Source organism: Tyto alba, unplaced genomic scaffold (genome assembly GCF_018691265.1).
Source record: "Tyto alba isolate M040663 unplaced genomic scaffold, T.alba_DEE_v4.0 Super-Scaffold_22, whole genome shotgun sequence".
Taxonomy (NCBI): Eukaryota; Metazoa; Chordata; class Aves; order Strigiformes; family Tytonidae; genus Tyto; species Tyto alba.
The window spans coordinates 24,439,693-24,459,447 of NW_024881296.1; the positions used below are offsets into that span (position 1 = coordinate 24,439,693).

General features: G+C 40.2%; 1 protein-coding gene across 6 annotated transcripts in view; it reads left to right on the forward strand.

The window, feature by feature from the left end:
* The window catches only part of ARID1B (AT-rich interaction domain 1B), a 332,937-nt gene that overhangs the window by 292,493 nt on the left and 20,689 nt on the right, over positions 1 to 19,755 (forward strand). For 4 of the 6 annotated variants that reach the window (XM_033011608.2, XM_033011610.2, XM_033011609.2 and 1 more), the window contains exons 10-13: positions 3,338 to 3,447; positions 4,196 to 4,354; positions 10,313 to 10,522; positions 13,887 to 14,091. In XM_033011608.2, coding sequence (XP_032867499.2) covers positions 3,338 to 3,447; positions 4,196 to 4,354; positions 10,313 to 10,522; positions 13,887 to 14,091 — 684 coding nt within the window. The remainder of the gene's footprint in view (positions 1 to 3,337; positions 3,448 to 4,195; positions 4,355 to 10,312; positions 10,523 to 13,886; positions 14,092 to 19,755) is intronic. The other 2 variants (XM_033011612.2, XM_033011613.2) reach the window with 1 other exon arrangement.

Here is a 19,755-nt window from a genome sequence, read left to right on the forward strand (position 1 = left end):
TTCTTCTTTTTTTTTTTTTTCAGAGGGAGAGTGCTAGGGGTGAAAGGGAAGAAGAAATGTCTTACAAAGGATGTAATATTCTGTTTTGTAGACTGTGATTTGTTATTGCACTAGCAATAAAGAGAAAAACAATGTTTGTGTATTGCTGCTCCTACAGTATTTCATCATCTTCTGGGACTGATAGAGCAGCCTTTAGCAAAAAAGAATACTTTGCTGCAGTTTTACTCATGTCAATATCTGCCTTGGAGTACATTAAATTCAGCATGGAATAGTTAATTCAGGACCTTGACCCATACTTGCTTTTTGAAATCATTCTAGCTCTTAAATTCTTATAATAAGCCAGAGGCTAGTACTTGAAACCTATTCACAGTACGCTAAAACACTTTTTGAGTCAAGATTTCCCTGTTATCCTCTTCTCTAAAATGTTTTATCCTTTGGTCTGCACTTCACACGCAGAATTATTAGTACCTGTGTAGAAGGAGACCGTGTCTTATTTTAGCAGTTTCGTGACAATAACAGTATTTCACTGCTCAGAAAGGGTCAAAACAATGTTCTCACTGTACCACTTCGCTAAAAAAAGTGAAGGAATGTCTGTTTGCAAATCGCTGGAGAGTACGTTTGCAAGAAGTTATGAAACAGCATTTCAACAGTGGATAGAAAAGAAGCTGTGGAAACGTTTTAGGTAAAAGCTATAGGGAAACCAGACAACTTTGCAGTTTGCTAGTAAAATCCTTGCAGTTCTCCCCTTTTAGGTAACAACTTTGCAGTTTGCTAGTAAAATCCTTGCAGTTCTCCCCTTATAGGTAGAAGGATGTAGATGAAGTAAATAATTTAGAACAAAAATTGAAACAGAATTTGGGAAACTATTATTTTTTTCAGAATTGTCTCTTAATCCTGGTAGTTATATTTGCACATGCCAACAAGAAATATTAAAAAGCCAAAATGAATCAGTATTTTTACATTTCTAAACTTGATTAATACAGTCAGAATATGTGTGGTAATTTGCAAACTAGAGCTACTTGCCCTTTACATGAGGTGTTAACTTAAACTTCTCTGGAAAAAAATTTTATAAAGGAATTCTGATATGGAAAGAGGACTACCAGAAGTAGGCACAATTATTATGTTCCTTGTTAATAGAAATATGATGTGCCAACCTAGATAACAGTGAAATATCAGCAGAGGATTTAGCCATGCAGAATTCTGGTGAAGTGTGATTGCTAACTTTGCTTTGTTTGACCTCTCCAAAATCACTTTAGAGGGGAAGGGTCATCTTTGGTATCTTTGAAACTAAAACTAAGACTTCTTTTTTAGCGCTTTCACAGCATGAAATGTGTTAACTGTTAAAATGGATTTTGTATAACAGTTTTGTATCCCAGTTTGAAACCAGACTGTGGCATACATTTGGCCATTTTGTACATACATTTAAAAAAAAAATCTCTAGAAGAAAAATAACTTTTTTTTTTTAACTGTGAAATTCAAAACTAAAATGTGTTAGGCTGCCATCCTTCACTTCATAATGGTCACAAGCTGCCCCAACTCCTCAAACAGAGTTATAAGGGCAAAATGCATACAAATCAAATGCTTAATAGATGCTGTCTTCCCAGTATCATATTGCTTGGATGTTTTGTTGAGGTTTTACAGACATACATAAAAATAACAGCATTTTTAGCTGATCCCAATAGATTTTTCTCTGCAGCTGCATCACTTCAAAAAGGCTTTTTGTTCCAATTCTTGAAGTCTTAAGTATTGCAAGTATTTTTTTTTTTTTAATCCCAATTATGATTTATGTGTTGTGATGACTTTAAGGGCTTGATTGGGCTACAAATGTGCTTTGAAAAAACAAGAAAATGTGCCCATGAAAAACACCGGCAGTTCAAAGCTGTATATTGAGCGTACAGTTGTAAACTCACACGGCACACGGTTGGGTAGGTTTTTTTGGCAGACCCATAGTCTCAACCTGCAGTGATGCTAAAGATATTAGCAAATTAGCACTGCAAAGCTTGCCAGCGTATTCGCCAGAGTCCTGCTCATGCTCTCACTGCTGTAATTAAAACTAATTATTTTCTAAAACATAGTAATACATGAATATGTGCAATAATCATTTCGTAGTGGGCAATCTGTGAAGTATTTTTAAAGCTTCTTTTCCCCCTCCTATCTTTGGCTGGCTGTGCAGTGTGCCTGCTGCCTAGTGCAAGCCAGCATTGTCATTCTGCAGAGAGGCACGCTAGCCTGGTAATGATCAGATTATTATTTTTTTTTTTTTTCTAAACAATGATGTTTGTCAATTCCTAAAATTTGTAAGTTTGGGATATGTATTTTTTCCTTTTTATTGCCTTGTAGGTTTTTCTATCCTTTATTTTTCTTATCTCGGATCCTTTTTCGAAAGAAAGGCATGAGGGAGAGAAAAAAAGGAGAGGAAGGGAAGATAATCCAGTCGTTTGCAAATGCTGTGCACATGGTTTTCTGCAGGGAAAGAATCACCTGGTGTCTTGCTGTTCTCTGGTTATTTGCATTGATTCAGTGTCATGGCACCTCCTAGCATCTGCTCTGCCCAGTATTTTCTGTCTGTTTATCCGAATGTTTCTTCTTGCATCTTTCTAGAAATCCAGGAACCCAGCAGCTCTGCAGCAATAATACTATACTTAGCACTTGCATCTTCAAATAAAAAACCCCCTTAAACTCCTCACACCCCTGGGAGGCAACTGCGTGCCATTATCAGAGAAAGACATTTGTGCGTTCGTTGTAGTCCCACCTCATTTTGGCAGGAGGGGAAGAAGTTGAGTGCCGGATCTCCAGCAGAGCGGAGTTTACAGCTTGTAATTCTGTAGCTAAGGCTCACAGTGGCTGAGCCATTCATACTGAAGTCGGTAGGGGCAGGAATTATCTGCTGGACACCAACCTTAATACAGACGTAACTGGGAAATTCAGCCTTTTTCTTGGATTCAACACTCCAAGCAAAATGTGCATCATTTTCATTTATATTTGACTGTTGCTAAAGGGAAGGTGCAGTAGTTACTAAAATAGACTGTTGTTCTTTTAAAATGTAGTAGTCAAATGTGGAGACATTTGAAGACCACCAGCAGCATCAAGAATGAATTTTCCTCTGTAATGTGTTTATTGTTCTTGTTGCATGGTGCTTGTATTCTTCCCTTGTTCATTCTCTTTTATTTCCTCGCTTCAACTGAAGAGGTTTCCAGGTTTCCGGACGCTGGAATAACAGGACAGAGGTGGGGTAACCTCTGCTTCACGTGGCGCCGCAGTCTTGCAGCAGGAAGCGTGTTTTTTCCTACAAAGCCAAACGTAGTCATGCTTAACTGTTTCTCCTGTTTTCGATTAGCACCTATGGGTCTTGCAGATATGATGACACCCGGTGAGTCCAAACTACCCCTTCCTCTCAAAGCAGATGGCAAAGAAGAAGGAACCCCCCAACCCGAGAGCAAGTCAAAGGTATTTACCACCTCTGCACGTGGTGTTGGTTCAGCCCGCAGAAGTCTGCTGTGTTGTCCTTCATCTTCTGGTTTTGGCCTACCCACTTCTGTTCTTTCCTGCATGCCTTTCCATCCACGTGCAATCTCTTTGTTTGTTTCTTTTTTTTTTTATTTTTTTTTCTTTTTTCCTTCATTGTGTGGATCTGAAAGTTACTAGTTCTTACGGCATTTTAACTTGCGGGGGCAAAGCAACCCAAGCCAAAAGTTGCGTGGGGATTCGGCTGTGCCAGGTGGGTGGGGAAGAAGGGTCTTGCCTGGTTTCAATACTTGCAGCCATTTTTCTCTGCCTTCAGTTATAGCTTCCTGTTTTGGCCGCCTCAGCAGCAGCAACATACTTTAATATTTTGCTTTCCTGCCTTATTTGATAAAATAAGGTGAACAGCTTGTTTTTTTTCTTTCTTTCATAAGGGGAAACCCATGCTTAGCATTCCATGTGAGCTTGAAATAAGCATGGTGGCTTAGTGACTTTAGCCAAGCATCCAGCAAACTTTCCAAATTATACTAATTAACAATGTTGTTTTAATACCTTTTATATATATATATAAATATATTTATATATGTGTGTGTTTTCTGTATGTGTCTCTCTGTTTATATATACTTTATATATAAAAATTGGTCAGTCTGTTAAACTGGATGTATTTTTTTTGTTTTTAATAAAGTTTGCCCTGCCTTTGTCATATTATTTTTTTTTTATTCCTCTACCACAGGATAGCTACAGCTCTCAGGGTATTTCTCAGCCCCCAACCCCAGGCAACCTGCCAGTCCCTTCCCCAATGTCCCCAAGCTCTGCTAGCATCTCCTCATTTCATGGAGATGAAAGTGATAGCATTAGCAGCCCAGGCTGGCCAAAGACTCCATCAAGCCCTGTAAGTGGCTCTGGTTTTTTTGGTTTTTGTTTATTTTTTTGTAATTAATTATATTTTAATGCTTGCTTGTTTGTTTTGTAAATTCCTTTCCTTCATTATTTATCCACTAAACAGTCTTCTTTCTTTATAACACTGGGTACAAATTCTGCTCTTGGACACATGACTGTAAGTTCCACTGCCTGGCTTCAGTGGGGCCTGAGCATGCATATCCAAGGGCAAAATTTGTCCCAACAGTACTTTGAAATAAGAAAGAGTAAAATTGCGTGCATCATGCAAGTGTGCTGTCTGGTAATACAGCAGTTGTTGTGAAGAAAACATCCTTCCTGTAATGCATCAGCTTCCAAGCATGCCAACTGTGTTGTTAAGGACAATTCCATTTCTGTTCCTGGGCCCAAACTCCTTCACACAACTGACTTCACTCTGGTTGCTGCACTTGTCTTTGCTAGGATTATTTAGGAAAAAAAAAAAAACAAAAATGATAAATCTTCTCCCCTGTTGAAACTAATATCAACGTTTAAATTGTAGACTTAGAACCATGAAAAAGCTGCCATGTGTATTTTTGAAAAATTTTTAATTTTGAATTGCGTATTTGGAAATACAACCATTAGGTTATCAGGGCACATTCTAAACCAAAATTGTTTCTGATTTGCTTCATTCAGTTATTTTGAAATAACTCAGATTGTGGGTAGGAAAAAACCTTATACATGTATGTTTTTAGAAAACTATTTTTTAGATTAATAATGTTTAGTCATTCTCATACAGGTCGTAAAGAAAAACTGTACATGGAGAGATGTGTGAAGCTAAAAATTTTGTCATATATATTATATACGTATATGTATACACATAGAAAATCTAGATGCATATGTAGAAAAGAGAATGCAGGCATAAACTGATATGACCTACAGGGAGCAAAAGTCTGTTTGGTCATTTTTGCTTTGGTTTTTTGAATTAGAAAAATACATATTGTTCCTCTTTTCTTTCTTTTTACCAAAAGTAATAACGATCATAATTTCTCTGTAGAAAAATACTGAAATATATTCTTGTGATGAATACAAAGGGGTTTTTTCCAATGTTAATGTGCACTTAAATTAGCAGCAATTCTTTGATAACAATTTTCAAAGTGATACGTTGAAGAGTATGTCTCAGGGCAAACAGAGGAAGGCCAATTGGAGGGAAAAAGATCTCCCCATCCAAAAACCAGACATGTAATGAATCCCCTGAGCAAAGGGGCAGCATGGCATGAAATGCACCACCTTAATGTTTTGATGTTTATTTGGCAGCAACTTTGAGTCTCAGAAGGCAGCTGGTGTTATGTTACTTGTTCCCACAAAGTCTCATCTTTTTCTTAACAGCATTTCTGAAAGTGTGGTACCAAAAACTCTGCTAGTTTTCTTTGCAGTCATGTTTTGGGTATTGCTTATTTGGGTGGTTTTCTGGAAGAAAGCAAGAGAGTTATTGCACAGGCTAACATGTTGAGTTCTTCCTCTACAAGGCTACCAAATGATAATGCATTCCTGAGCTCATTGCGTAAACAGCATAGCAAATCCTAGAGTCATTGTGAAAATATGTGGAGTTTTTTCCATGTAAATATACCAACTTATAGCATAGGAAAAAATAAATGGAGATAGCTTGTACTTTCAGTTTCTTATGGATGTCCTTCTGTCCAAATGCTGCTGCATCCTTAGCTTCAGTTAGCTTCCTGGTACACAAATACGGATAAAGACACTGCTTTGGAACAATAAAAAAATAAGTGCTGTAAATTAGCTGATCCATTTTTACCTATGAAGGTCAGTGTATTGGATAACTTCATTGACTTCAACAGCAGCCTAACATAGACTGGAATGATTGATTGCAGGTTTTTCGTCACACTTGAAAACAGCTTGAATTTGTTCATTAAATCCCAGAACTGCTTCATGTGCAACAACTTCTCCAATCCAGCAAAGGCTAAAAGCAAGGGCAAATATGGTCTGTGATTGACTTCACAGTGTCCCTGTGATCCTACTAAGTGGATCTTCTCAGCAGTTTTATATGGAAGTGAGGCATGAGAAAATGGAGAAGGAACAGTTGATTGTTATGTTTTGAGGGCTCTTTGGTTACGCTGGTCAAAGAACAATTCTGCTATGCTAATTTTGCATGTAGTGTGCATCCCTGACAGTGGTAAGATGGCTTTAAAGTTATTTAAAAGGAAAATTTCAGTTGTGGGTGTTAACTATGCAGGGTCACTGCAACATGAGTAAAACAGTAGGTTATGAAGACCTCATAAAGTACTGTTCACTGTCCGTAGGTGCCCGTGAACATGACAGTGAATATACCTGAATAGTATTATATCTCCATGGTGCTAGCTGTGAGGGGTCTGCAGAGTCTTCCAGGGGGAAATCTTGACACAGGATTGTGTCCTGCAAAAGCCTCTGCCAGGCATTGGGCCTCGGCAGTTTTTGCTGCCTGTGCATGCACACTCTGTTCTGTAGTAAAATAGGTCTGTGTAATATTGGCACATTCTTTATTAAAATGGGGAAGTGAATGGTAGATAGTTCTATAAATACAGATGCTTAAAGTTATGTACAGAAACAGCTACCCACTGCCTCAATGTGAAAAGAACTCCTACAGAAATTTGTGTTGCTCTGAAGGATTCTGCAGACTCACCAGACAAGGGTGTGTATATAATACAGTTTAATAGGTGATAAGTGTGTTGAAAATAAAGTAATGGGTTTGACAGATTTAATATGGGAGTTGGTTTTGGTATCCACATACTGTGGTGGTGTTTTTTAAATCACCCATTTAAACACGGCCAGTCATATCATGTGAAAGAGTGCTGGGGATTGAAGGTAGAGTAGGATACAAGTAAATTGGAAAGGTATGTGCCACAGGCTTGCACTAGCATTCTTTTATCACCAAAACTTATCAACAAACTTATCAGAAAAAAAAAGCTCATGATCTGTATTCTTCCAGCATTGCCTGGCATGAGCTTATTTTAGTTAACAATCTGCTAATGGAATAATTTTGTAATAAACCCTTATTTTCTGAGGGTTAACATTTACCTATAGGCAAATTTAGGCTTCCAGCTGAACCTGCCCATGTGGAACTGAAGTTTGTTTGTTTGTAGACTAGCTTGCACACATCTGTCATTTTTATATGTTTACATTTATAAAAATAGAGAAGCAAAAAAGATCTTTACTCTTGAGGAATAGCATTCTTCCCTCCAGTGCATTCTTCTAAAGTTAACATTTCATTTTAGAAGAAAATTGCACCCATTTTACAAAGCATGACAACCTGAAAGCTCACACAGTAAGTAACACTTCTTACCTTCTGTAAGCTGTGAAAAGTTTTCAGATTATACTGTCATTTTAGAGCCTGCTGCCACACTGCTGAAAAGCAGCATCATTTAGGATGTATAGTAGAAAAACCCAGAATGAAAAATTCTTAACTGTTTCTGTTCTGCTGTGAATCTGATTTCAGAAAGAGAATCTTACCATATAAAAATGAAAACGTAAAACTGGTAAATCTGAACATTCTTAATTGTGAACTATCATAAAAGTGAATATATAAACTGTTCTGTTGCCTCATATGTTAGAATATAAGCATATACAAAATTTGCTGGGTAAAAGCTGAAATTTCTCACCTTTGTTTTTGCTAGAGTTCTGTGGTATCATAACTGTTAGATTAAAATCAATGCTGATGAGGGGTAGGGGAACTTTACTGCAGTTGGTAGTGGAATAGCTCCAGTTTATTCAGCTGTTCAAGCCTATGTGATCATCTATCTGTTCTTACTACAAAATCAAATTAGTAGCAACATAACTTGACTATTTCCCTCCTTCCACCCACTCGCCCCCAAAAAAATCTTTGACAAATTATATTTGTTGAAAAGAGTTAAAACTGATTTTCTTAAACACACAGATACATAGTAAGTGATGCTTTGAATAAACTGGTTGCCACTACAGATTCAGTTTGTGCTTTCGTTGCACTATCTGCAGGACTTGTGTCAAAGTACTTTCCTGCCATCCACTTAGTATTATGAAAACAAATTCAGTAGCAGCTGTAACACAATCGAATCTGGCTCAGGTAAATTCAGGAGTGCAGCTCATTTCTAAGAAAGAAAGGTATCAATATCTGTCCGTAGGAAGGACTACTGTGAAGAAGTTACAGTATCAGGAAGCAAGGCAGAAAACTTTACAGGAGGCTATTTAATTAAAATGAATATCCATTCACTGGAAAGAACAGCAATGGCTCATGGAACTGCTGGGTCACCCCCCTTGGCTTCACGGCTTTCTTCTGGCTCTCCTCCAGCATTGCCAAGTTTCAACTAATGGCTGGAGGGAGACCCAGACCCTGTCATATTTTCCAGGCTAACATGCAAGATGAATGGTGGCAATGCTTTTAAAATCATTGGCAGTTGGAAGCTACCCCACTGCATCTTCCATGGCATCGAGTGCCAGTCCTCACTAGTGCTGTGAGGGGACACGGACAAAGTGGGTGGTCTGTAGCATCCGTGAGGTACAGCTGTGGTCTTTTTTAGAGATGTTCAACTAGAAGTAAGTTCCCATTTACTTGCGAATAGTGCTGTCTCCTCTTCAAAATAAGGAAAAGACAAAGGAGGGAAAGAGTGATTGACTAGATGAGTTTAAAGAAGTGTCTGCTGCAATCAACAACGAAGTTTAGGATTCTACTATACAGACATAAAGGATATGTTTCCCTTCACATATTTGGCTCCTTTCCCAAAGCTTTATATCAATCTTTTTCTCGTGTGTTTAATTCTGAACCACTCCTATCTTCCACTGCTGAGCAAATCCCTTCACCTTTCACAAGCAGGAGGGTCTTCCTGCAGTAGCAGCAGCCCCTCTCTGCTGTCGGGATTAGAGGCAGCTCGGACAGGGTGTAGCCCATCCACACGTGGCACACAGCCCAGCTCACAGGGTTATAGTGCACAGAAAAGATACGGGGAGAAGTTCTTGTAGCTTGTGTAGCAGCTTCAGTGGTTTCTGCTGTCTCCATGTAGAGAAGAAAAGGGCATCACGATAACATGAGTTTCATTAGCTGTAAAGCCCAGCTAGCAGCAGGGAGACGGGTTCACTCCGGCATTTCTGCCATGTGAGAGAGAATTCTGCTCTTTCCACCTCTTTCACTTTTCCTAGTGGTGGTTCAGCTCTGATTGCTGTGAGTACCTGGTTTTCCCCAGGTCATAATACACATTCTCTTTGCAAGGCAGGACATGTGAGACGGCTATCTTCTGGCCTCTTTCATGGGAGGAGAGTAGTAGCTACTCATAAGCATTATTGACTGGGGCAGCTAATTGGCTTCTCACAGAGTATTGCCACCAATCTCCTTGTACTGTAGGCACTCTTGCTCATATTGCTTTTTGGCCAGCGGTGGTGTGAAGAGGTAGTAAAGCGTAACCATTTGTGACTCTCTAAAGAGAGTACAACTTCTTGGTGTACTAGTTTGCCATGATTCATACTTTAGGCTACTTCTGTGCAGTTCCTGTTCTGGAGTAACACTTCCAGGTTTTCTAGCCCCTTTTTGGGGGCAAAGAGGAAAGGGTTGATTTTGTTTGGTTTTGGGATTATGTAAACTTGTGTGGGACAAACTAGTTTTTCATTTTACCCAAATTATTGCTTGTAAAGCACTTTGAGATAAGTGGATGAGAAGCACCGTGTGACAGCTACTTCCTCTTAAAATGACATGAGGCAACATCAGAAACTTGCCTTCTGGGATCCAAAGTTCAGATCAGTGAAATAAATATGAAAATGGGGAGTTTGGGCCCTTTATTTAAAAAGCTGAGTTTTCCATATATGGACAGAATGTACTGTTTGTGCCTGAACTAGTAGCCTTCATTCCTGACTGTTGTGTGATAGCTTTAGTTTGTTTGACATCTTCTCTTTTTCAATGTTGTGAGTTTCTTACTTTCTTTTCCCTCCCCCTCCCACCCTTCCCCCAACTCTTTTTTTTCTTCTTGTGATTTAGAAATCAAGTTCCTCTACTACAACTGGAGAGAAGATCACTAAAGTCTATGAGCTAGGAAATGAGCCAGAGCGCAAGATGTGGGTAGATCGGTACCTCACATTCATGGAGGAGAGGGGTACGCCCGTGGCCAGTCTGCCAGCTGTGGGCAAGAAGCCCCTGGACCTGTTTAGACTCTATGTCTGCGTCAAAGAGATTGGAGGTTTAGCACAGGTGAGAAGTAGTGCTTGAAAGTGATCGTTCTGAAAAGGCAATATGCATTTTTTTCTAGAGTATTTCCTGCTGGCTACACCATTACATTTTCAGCTGTGACAAGAGTGTTGAAGAAAATAGAGTTTTGTGCTTCGATATTTGTATGGAGTTCATTTTGGGCTGCATAATTGCCCTGAAACTCTAGAGTTGGAAACAAAATTGACCATTGCTATAGACAGATGAAATTGTTACCTGTTCAGAGGAATCCAGTAATGCCATTAAGAAAAGAGGAAAAGGTCATTGGATCAAAGTTACAAGTAAGAAACAGATGGTAGAGCTGCAAGGAAAAGATTTTTAAATCCATCCTTCCCAGATAGGAACAAATCAATTCATTTCTCTAGAGAGGTGGCATATACATTCTTGAAACACAGTCCTTTGTCCCAAACCTTTCATCTCTTGAGTGTCTCTGTATGGTACATTTGTTCCTCGGACACGGACTATACTTTCCCTGTGTTTGGAAAATGCTTACAGGATATTTTGGGTTGCCTTACAAGCATAACTGTTACAAGGAAGAGGTGAATTACTTAATTGAGATGAAGGAACATGAAAGCAGGAAGAGCTGAGAATTAAAAAGTCACAAATGGGAGAGAGAAGCTTTGGTTTGTGTTCTCACCAGTTAACGAAATTTTGCAAAGGGATATTTGGTAATTACTTTTGAGTTCTGTAAGACTGACCACCACAGAGCAAAACTAAACGTTTCATTGTCTAGCACCATCAAAAGGGAAAGCAGGAGAAAATGGTCAGTATTTGCAGCCTTAGAGTCGGTATTCAAAGTTGTCTGTCCTTGCCTGATGCTTTCACAAAGCATCCCTTGTATCTAGGAGATCACTGGGTGGGTGCTAGAAGCTACTGTGAAGTGCTGAGACCCATAGTTTCTGTGGAGATAAGAACGTTTGTGGATGTTCAGTGCTGTGTAAGATGGAGTCTTACACATAGCTATGTCGATAAATATGTACATGCAATATTTAATATTATTTAAATAGATATGTTACAGTAATTGCAAAATCTGAACTCAAAAATATGTCAAATTAGATCTTCAGAAAGAGAGCACATTTTAATAATCAGTGTGGCTAGTTCAAGAAAGAAATGTCCAACATCAATTAATACTTTTAATAGTACACCTCACAATGTAGGATTTGACTGCTGAATTAGATCATTGGCCCTTCAAGTCCAGAGATTTTAGCTATTCCTGTTATTAAAGGAAGGCAGAGAAACCGAATATAGTTCACCTTGCCAGTTGTTAAGTGCTGTGTATGGGTAGGAGATGCTATCCTGACATTTTTAGTGATTGGCTCATACCCCCCAGCATCATAAATATTTGATTACTTTTAGCTCAGAAACTTTATTACAGGTAAATCCTATCACACAACTGCTCTGCCTCATACAGCAGGAGTGTGCCCATAGTATGAATCTTTGCATCAAAAATGAAGCAAGATGGGGGGCAGATGGGATATTCATGTTTGGTTATATGGAAATTTATTTTATTTTGGGACACTCAGTGTTGGTTTGCAGTGACAGACATTACGCATTGCCAAAGAATAGATGCTGTTCATTTAGACCAATTTTTCAAAGAGCTTGGGTTACAAATGTGTGTGCTTCAGTACCGGTGAAAACTGACGCTTAAAGGCCCCTGATTTTGCTGGTGTGCCCACATGAATGATCACCATGTTTATCTGTTTGGGCCTACTGAGAGGTGCAGAGCTTTGCTTGCTGAGGTTTATTTAAATGCATCTGTGTGATGGTCTCCTAAAAAGCTGTTGCTCCAACTGCTGCACTCCACATCTCATGATTCTGCCCAGAGCGTGGCAGGGGGTGGAGCTGTGCAGCAACGATGCATGTTCTCTCTCTGAATAGTTGCAATTGAGGGGGTCCCAACATGAACAGACCAGCTGTTGGCAGTCTCATTTTAAATGCCAATATTCTGGGCATTTAGGCATGAATGTTTCTGTTTGCATTATGCAGTGTGTTCATTACGCACCACTTAGCTGTAAGTCAGTAGGCACAAAGGGCTGTGTAACTGAATTTCAAGCCTCAACAGGGGCAGTTTATGAAAATCTCGTCTCCTTTAACTCCCGGGTTCTCGCAGGATGTACCAGAGAAATAAAAACACTTGGCATAGCCATGCCAACCTGCTTGCTATTAATGCTATCCTCAAAAGATCTTTGCTGACTGGCAGCAGTTACGGTGTTATTAAACACTGAGAGAAACGTAAGAAATGTTTCCTTTGCTGGCACACAGGCTTAGGAACAGTAGGGCTAATGATAACCTTTGTAGCTCTACAAGTTAAGTTGGAGTCATTAAAATCTCAGGCCTCGGGGCAAGTAGCTGTCATCATGGAATCAGGATTATTCCCCAGCAAAAGCTGAGATGCTCAAAGCCCATTTATTTCAGTGCTGCCTCCCTTCCTTGGATCATACCTAGCAATTGCCCAACTGATTGAATGAACTTTGGGACATCAGGTATTACAGCAAAAATACTGGCTGCTATGAGTGGTACAGCTGAGTGAGCCAGTGGCATCATCCAGGATGACAAATGAACTTTTCTGTTATTACAGATCAGCTGTGTTTGAGGAACAAATGAACAGAGTCTTTCAATATTCTCAGCCTTACACTGCAAACAAGACTCGCAGCGGAGTTGTGCAGTCAGCACTGTAATACAGAGTATTGCTGGACTAGTCCTGTGTGTTTGAAGTCTGCCTTAATTAATTAAGGAACCTGGCTTCGCTCTGACTCTCACTTAGCCAAAGGATCATTGATCTGTCCCTTCAAGATGCCCTAAAGTGAAAGGACTTGAACCAAGAATTATAGGCTGAACTGTTTGACAGCTGGTGGCTATTTTGGAGAAAAATTTATTTTTCGTATCAATGCTCAAACACTTAAATTGCAGGATAACACTGTTATTGCTTTCTAAATTAGTTTTTAGAAGCTGCTTTTTAATTAGAATGGGGTGGGTGTGAGTGGGTGTCAGAGAGGGGGAGAATGAGCATGAATTTGCTTGGAGATGGATTACTAACTGAAGAGCATAGGCCCTGGAAGAGCACAAGGCATTTTAAAGATGCACCATGCAGAAGACTCTCCACAAGCAAAGCTTTTTATGTAGCTATCAGCAGGTTCCTTAATGGTTTTATAACTGTAAATGCTGTCTATGCATTACTGCGTGTGGGAGTAATGAGCATTAGTTAAAAGAGGAAAATATACAAAGTAAAACAAGACATTAAGTGCTTTTTTTTTTTTTTTTTTTTCCTTTTTTTTCCCCCCATTTTTGTCTCCTGATTTAAACAAACCACTTTGCTGCAAACCAACGATTCTGCCATATCTTTTGCTAGGTTAATAAAAACAAAAAGTGGCGTGAGCTGGCAACCACCTTGAACGTTGGCACTTCGAGCAGCGCAGCCAGCTCCCTGAAAAAACAATACATTCAGTACCTGTTTGCCTTCGAGTGCAAGATTGAGCGAGGGGAGGAGCCCCCTCCAGAAGTCTTCAGCACTGGAGATACTAAGAAACAACCTAAGATTCAGCCGCCATCTCCTGGTAAGTAAAAAAAACTGCAGCCTCTTACACAATCATTTTTTAAATGCAAAAGATTGACTAGGATGCATTTTATATATTTAGAAGCATGTCTTGCTAATGCTGGACAGACGACAAGGATAAATAAGTTGTTGGCATCTTGTTTTCAAACTTGGAGCTAGCTCCTGAGTCAAGTCAGATTTAACTCCGACGGGCCATCCGCAGTCGTGTCTAGTTTGTCATTACTCACTCTAACACACAAAGATGTGTGCGCCAGCATACCCTTAATACTCAGAGTTACGTTGCATAGTAAAAAGAATCTCGTTCTGCATGGACGTGCTTGCAGCCCATACAGGGAGGAGTGTCCATTTGTCTAAAGGTCAGATTCTGGTACTTGTCCTTTCTTTGCTGTGACTCTGAAGCTGCAGCTTCCACACAACTGTTGGTCAGTAAAGCTTCGGTTGGAGTCAGGATGGCAGCTGCTGGACTGATGAGCGGATCTCAGATGGCTGCTCTGCTGCAGCTCACACGGAACGTGTGGCAGATGGAGAGAGTTGAGAGCATGGTGTATCCCCACTGCCAGACCTCGTAGTTGTGAGGCACGCTCTCTGTTCTTTTGTTGCTAATCCTGTATGTCAGATAAGTCATTAGCATCACTGTCTTTATCTTCTCATCTGAAAAAGCGGAACTGGAATTGCTTTATTTTGGCTGTTCTTTTTGCGTGTAGGGTGTGGTGTTTGAAACCACACTGTTTTCTTTCTAAATTAATTTAACTTAAGACTCTCAAGATTTGATAGTCATGATTGATATGCAAGGCAGGAAAATTATTAAGTAGAAATATTTCAATTACATAGGAAGAGGTGTAGTATTAGCCTATGATGTTGACTTCTGAACTACCCTTGGAAGAGGAAAAAATTCCTTTGATTTGCTGGTTATTCAGCTTTTCTGACCAACAAAATAATGCGACAAAATTTGTGAACTACCTTCACAATTACTATTAGGCAGACCACCTTCTGTTATTGCTAAGAGAATATAATTCCTGGAATGTTCACAGCAGTTTCCTGCTTTAGAATACAGTTCTAGGAAAGTGTTAAATAACTTAATTTTCTGTTAGTGCAGTTCACTGGCAGAAAATGGGAGGTGTCGAGTCAGGGACTCTGCAGGCAGTTTGCAGGCTGCATAGCTCCAGTATCCTACTGTCGATACTAGAAAATTGCAGAGACTTTGTAATCATATAATATAGTTCTGGCCTTTACAAGATCATATCTCACTGTGTCAGTACAGAAAAAGATAACGGCAATAAGGATTAAATCTTTCTCAGCCTGATGTATTCGGTGTAAGAATTTGGGGGAGTGTTTAGTTAAAATCTTCCTAGGTACATCTCTGTGTAATAACTTAAGTACTTTCACCACCTTGTTAACACCTAGGGTTATCAGGTGCCACAACACTGATTATTTAATAGAGAAGATAACTAGGCTACTTTGCAACACAAGCTTAGAAGATGCACAGAAAAACTTGGAACTAGAAGCGAAGCTAGAAGAAATGTTTATCTGTCTGAAATGAGCATAGAGTGTCCTGAATGCACACTACTGCAAAAAATAACAGATATTGGATGTGCCTGTCACCTCCTGAGAAGGCTGGTAAGAGGAGCTGAAACTGTTAGACTTGTTAAGGATGGTGAACAGGAAATTCATCTGTTTCTAAAACTGAACAGCTGTACTAAAAATGAAAGAGTATTTTGCTTTGCTCTCTCCTGCCTTAGCCCTCTCCCCTCAGCACTGCTATCAATAGTTAGTTCAGGGATGATCACCATAAATTCACTGAATTTTGAGAGGAAGAACTATTAATTAAATATGTCAACCTGAAACAAAAGAATAAAAATGTCAGACATACCACTTTTACATGATACTTTTACATCATGATGCTACAGATGAAAATGGCAAAGTCCAAGTTTAAATTTATAACATTCAAGCAAGCTGTCTATGAGGAGAACTGAAACTATTTTTCTAAAATAAAAACACAGCAGGACATAGAGACTAGAAGAGGGAGAAGCAAGCAAAGATCTCAAGGTTTGTTTTGTTGGCGAGAAAAGAGCTCGTGTCACTGAATGGGACTGCACTTCTGTACGGAGAAAGGCTTTCCCAGTGTGTATCAGCTTTAGTACATGAAATCCCGCTGAGGTATAGATGCTGCAGAGAGTACAAGCCTGTTCTCTTTAATAGTCAGCTTTTTTTCTTGCTCTTTTTCCTTTAGTATATACCAACATTAACATTTTAACTGCACAAAAGAAGTAGAGTTGTAGATGTACTTTAGATAATCTGTTACTCTTGGCATTCAGAGGGAACAGGAGCCCAATACAACAAGGAACAGTAGCCTCCAAAAGTCCTTGCTTTAACCATTAGCCTCTGTTGTGCAGTTAGCTCAGTGTAGGCAGAGCCACTTTGAAGCCAAATCAATTTGCGGAGAACTAGTTACAGTATTATGTCTGAAGTTAAATTCTGATAAAAAAGGAGGGGGACTTGTCTCAGAGGGGAGGGTGTTGTATTTTGTCCAATTCTAACCAGCTGATGCTATGAAATCAGTGTTTTGAGAGTTTAAAAGTCAGCTGATCCTCATAAAACTTTTAAAACTAAATATTTCAGTTGCTCATAAGAATACATAGGGACTGTCAGCCTTCCTGGCACATAGAAGAATTCAGTTCCTATGTAGATATAGTTCCCAGGTAGATGTTATGCAATGTGAGAGCAGGCTGAAGTGCAGTTTAGGGCAAATCAGTTCTTGCAGATGTCTTTCATCCAAGGGGTGATTATGTGATTGCCTCACAGACAACCTTTAGAATGCAATCATAGAAGGAACGCTAGGAAACCCAGTGCAACCACCATAGCGAGGAGATTCCTACAGAATCAGGAAAAGGATGCAATGTGTAAGTCAAATTTATAGATGGCGAGGCAGTGGTCTGGGTTCACGTGTGAGTCCATTTGCTTGTAGCACTGTATTTGGGATTCTCCCATCACTTCTGTTTTTTACAACATCAATAATACGGTAAACGGTATGTAAAGGAATAAATAATTTAGTGCTATGTACAGTGCAATTCAGGACAGTGTCAGCAATTATAAAAAGTTGAAAAAAGGAGTGAGAGGAGAGCAGCAAAGTGACAGGCTGGTTGGCTTTGTTCAGCAGAGGCTTGTACAGGAGCCAAGGTGTTAGAGGTAGGATTAGCTGCCTATTTTAATAAATGTTCTGGCTTCATATCACTGTCAGATCCTCTTTTGTTCTTTCGTAAAACTCCCAGGGAGAGGCGGGGGCCTGAGTGTGTTCTAGTGTGGCTTGTGCTGCTCTGAGGCTGTGCAAGTGGGAGACGGGCCTGTGGTAGGCTGAGGCCTTTGTACCACAGCTGAAATCTGGCTGGGTCAGGTAATGCCGTCAGCAGCGGAGACCAGCAGCAGCTGCCTGAGGACAGGCTGGCTAGAAGAGGCCCCCTCGGCCTTGTGGCCTGACTGCTGGCTCCATGTCAACTGTTGGCTGCTCCTTTGCTGCACAGAAAATCCCTTATAGAGAGAGATGCACTGTAGGTCTTCATAAGCATCCTTCTAGGACTCCAGTGCTTTCCAGAAGTGGGTGCAAAGACAAAAAGTTCTTCCTGTCATGCGTGTTTGATAGTTTTGACCAAAATATGCACAAACTGTGTGGCAAGTTCTAAACTGAAGAGAATTCTGGGGGCCACTAATGGGTGCCAGAAAGCAAATTAGTTTTCAAATTCCAACAGATTTTTAGCGCGAAGGAGTTATTTTCCGTTGCTGTACTCTGGCACTCTAAATTCCTGGCTGCAAGGATGCGTTTATGCATGACTCACAATTACAGACTGAGCATTTCTCCCGTACTGAATGAACAGGATGGCCTCGGTGGTGCAGCTGAGGATGCTCCTGAGCAACACTCAGCAGCTGGCCCTGATGTCAGCGGAGATTTCGTTACAGCAAACCTGGAAAACTGTGCGCCTGTGCTGGAGAGCGGGAGCGGGGGCACGCCAAGAGTGTGTTCCCCGTGTTTCCTTGGCAGCAGAGAAACAAGACTTGGGGAGAGGGGTGGCGGGGGGGACCCGGCGCGGCACCGCACGACACAGCCGTTCCGGGAGCGCCTCTGTAACCAAACCCATCCGTCTGCCGGCGGGCGGCTGACTGAAGTGCTATTCTTAGCAAGCAGGTGATGTCATGGAGCGTGTCATGAGGCCAGCCAGGGAATCCCCAAGGAAGATGGATGGGCGAGGGGTTGGGAAGGGTGGACGGGGGGAGAGACAGCGGTGCCCTCCCTCGTGCCGGCAGCCGTGCCTGCCCGGGGGGGCCCTGCTGCAGCCAGCAGCCCCCAGACCAGCCTAACTGGGGCACTGGGTTCACGCTGTGTAAATTATCTTCCCAGCGTGGCGGCTGGCTGTTCACTCTGAAGTATGTGAATGTACTTAACCTTCAGTAACCTTTCCATTGTTTACTTTAGCGTATACATTTGTAGCTTCTGGCAAAAGGTAGGGATATCCTAGAGAGCATGTCAGGCCTCATATTAAGGGAGTTTCAAGAGGTTGCTTTTTTTTTTTTTTTTTTTTTTTTTTTTCCTGAAGGGAAAAAATTGCTGGCACGAGAAAGACTTTTTTTTTTTTTTTAACTGCATATTTCTGTTCTGGTAAATAAAGGGTCTTTCCTGAAAGCAGTACTTACAGCCATGCAGGTTTTGCAAGGAAAAAGCCATGCTGGTGCTACAATTCCATGCTGCCGAGAACATGTGTCGTTGAGTGAACTGTAAGAGTGTGTAGGACCTCACCTTCTCACTGACAAAGATGTTAATTTTATTTCATTTTGGATGTATTTCCTGTTGTTAAAAGCATATTCTTACAAATCTGTTATGTCACTTGAAAGACAAGTGTTGCTTAGATGTGGATGTGAGATGAAGAATTCAGTAGCTATATACGCACAGGTTTTTTCCTGGACATCCCCAAGTCAGGTGCAGAATCGTGTAAGCAGAGATTACCTATTCTAAAAGAACATTGTTGTTTGTCTTCCTTCTTAGTTCTCTGTTTAATACTGAGGCTTATGAAGGACTTCAAAAGATACGTTTTCTGTTTCAGGATGTCCGCAATGAAAATTAAACATCTACCATAGTAAAAACCCTGCAAGGAGAGATGTAAACATTTCGGAGAGCAGCTTAGAAAATGTAAAATTTAAGGTGAAACATGAAAAAGGAATATGGTACTTTCTTACAGCGAAGAGGGTTGTTTTCATATTCTTTAACCAGAAAACATTGCTAATAGCGATGTGGGTAAAATGTATGTGTGAGAGAATGTAACTGGTTTGCATTTAAGGTGTGTGCATGGAGGCACCTGTGTGTACATGCTATATCCAAAAACTGTTTGAAATATATTGCTTTGATGCAAAGTCAAAAGTTAGGAAATGCCAAAAGTGAGATATAATCTTTGCATCCCTAATTCTGTTTCCTTATGCATATGCAGTTCAATACACTCTTAATTACTCAGGCACATCGATGTTTTTTCCATTAGATGTCTGTATCATTCAGTGCATGGAATAAACAGTGCTCAGTGAATGAGGAGCTATTCAGTATTTTGTGTTATCCTCACTTTTCAGTACACGGCCCTTACTTGGGTCACAGTTTTTAACCACACTCAAACAAGAGTTATAAATTTAC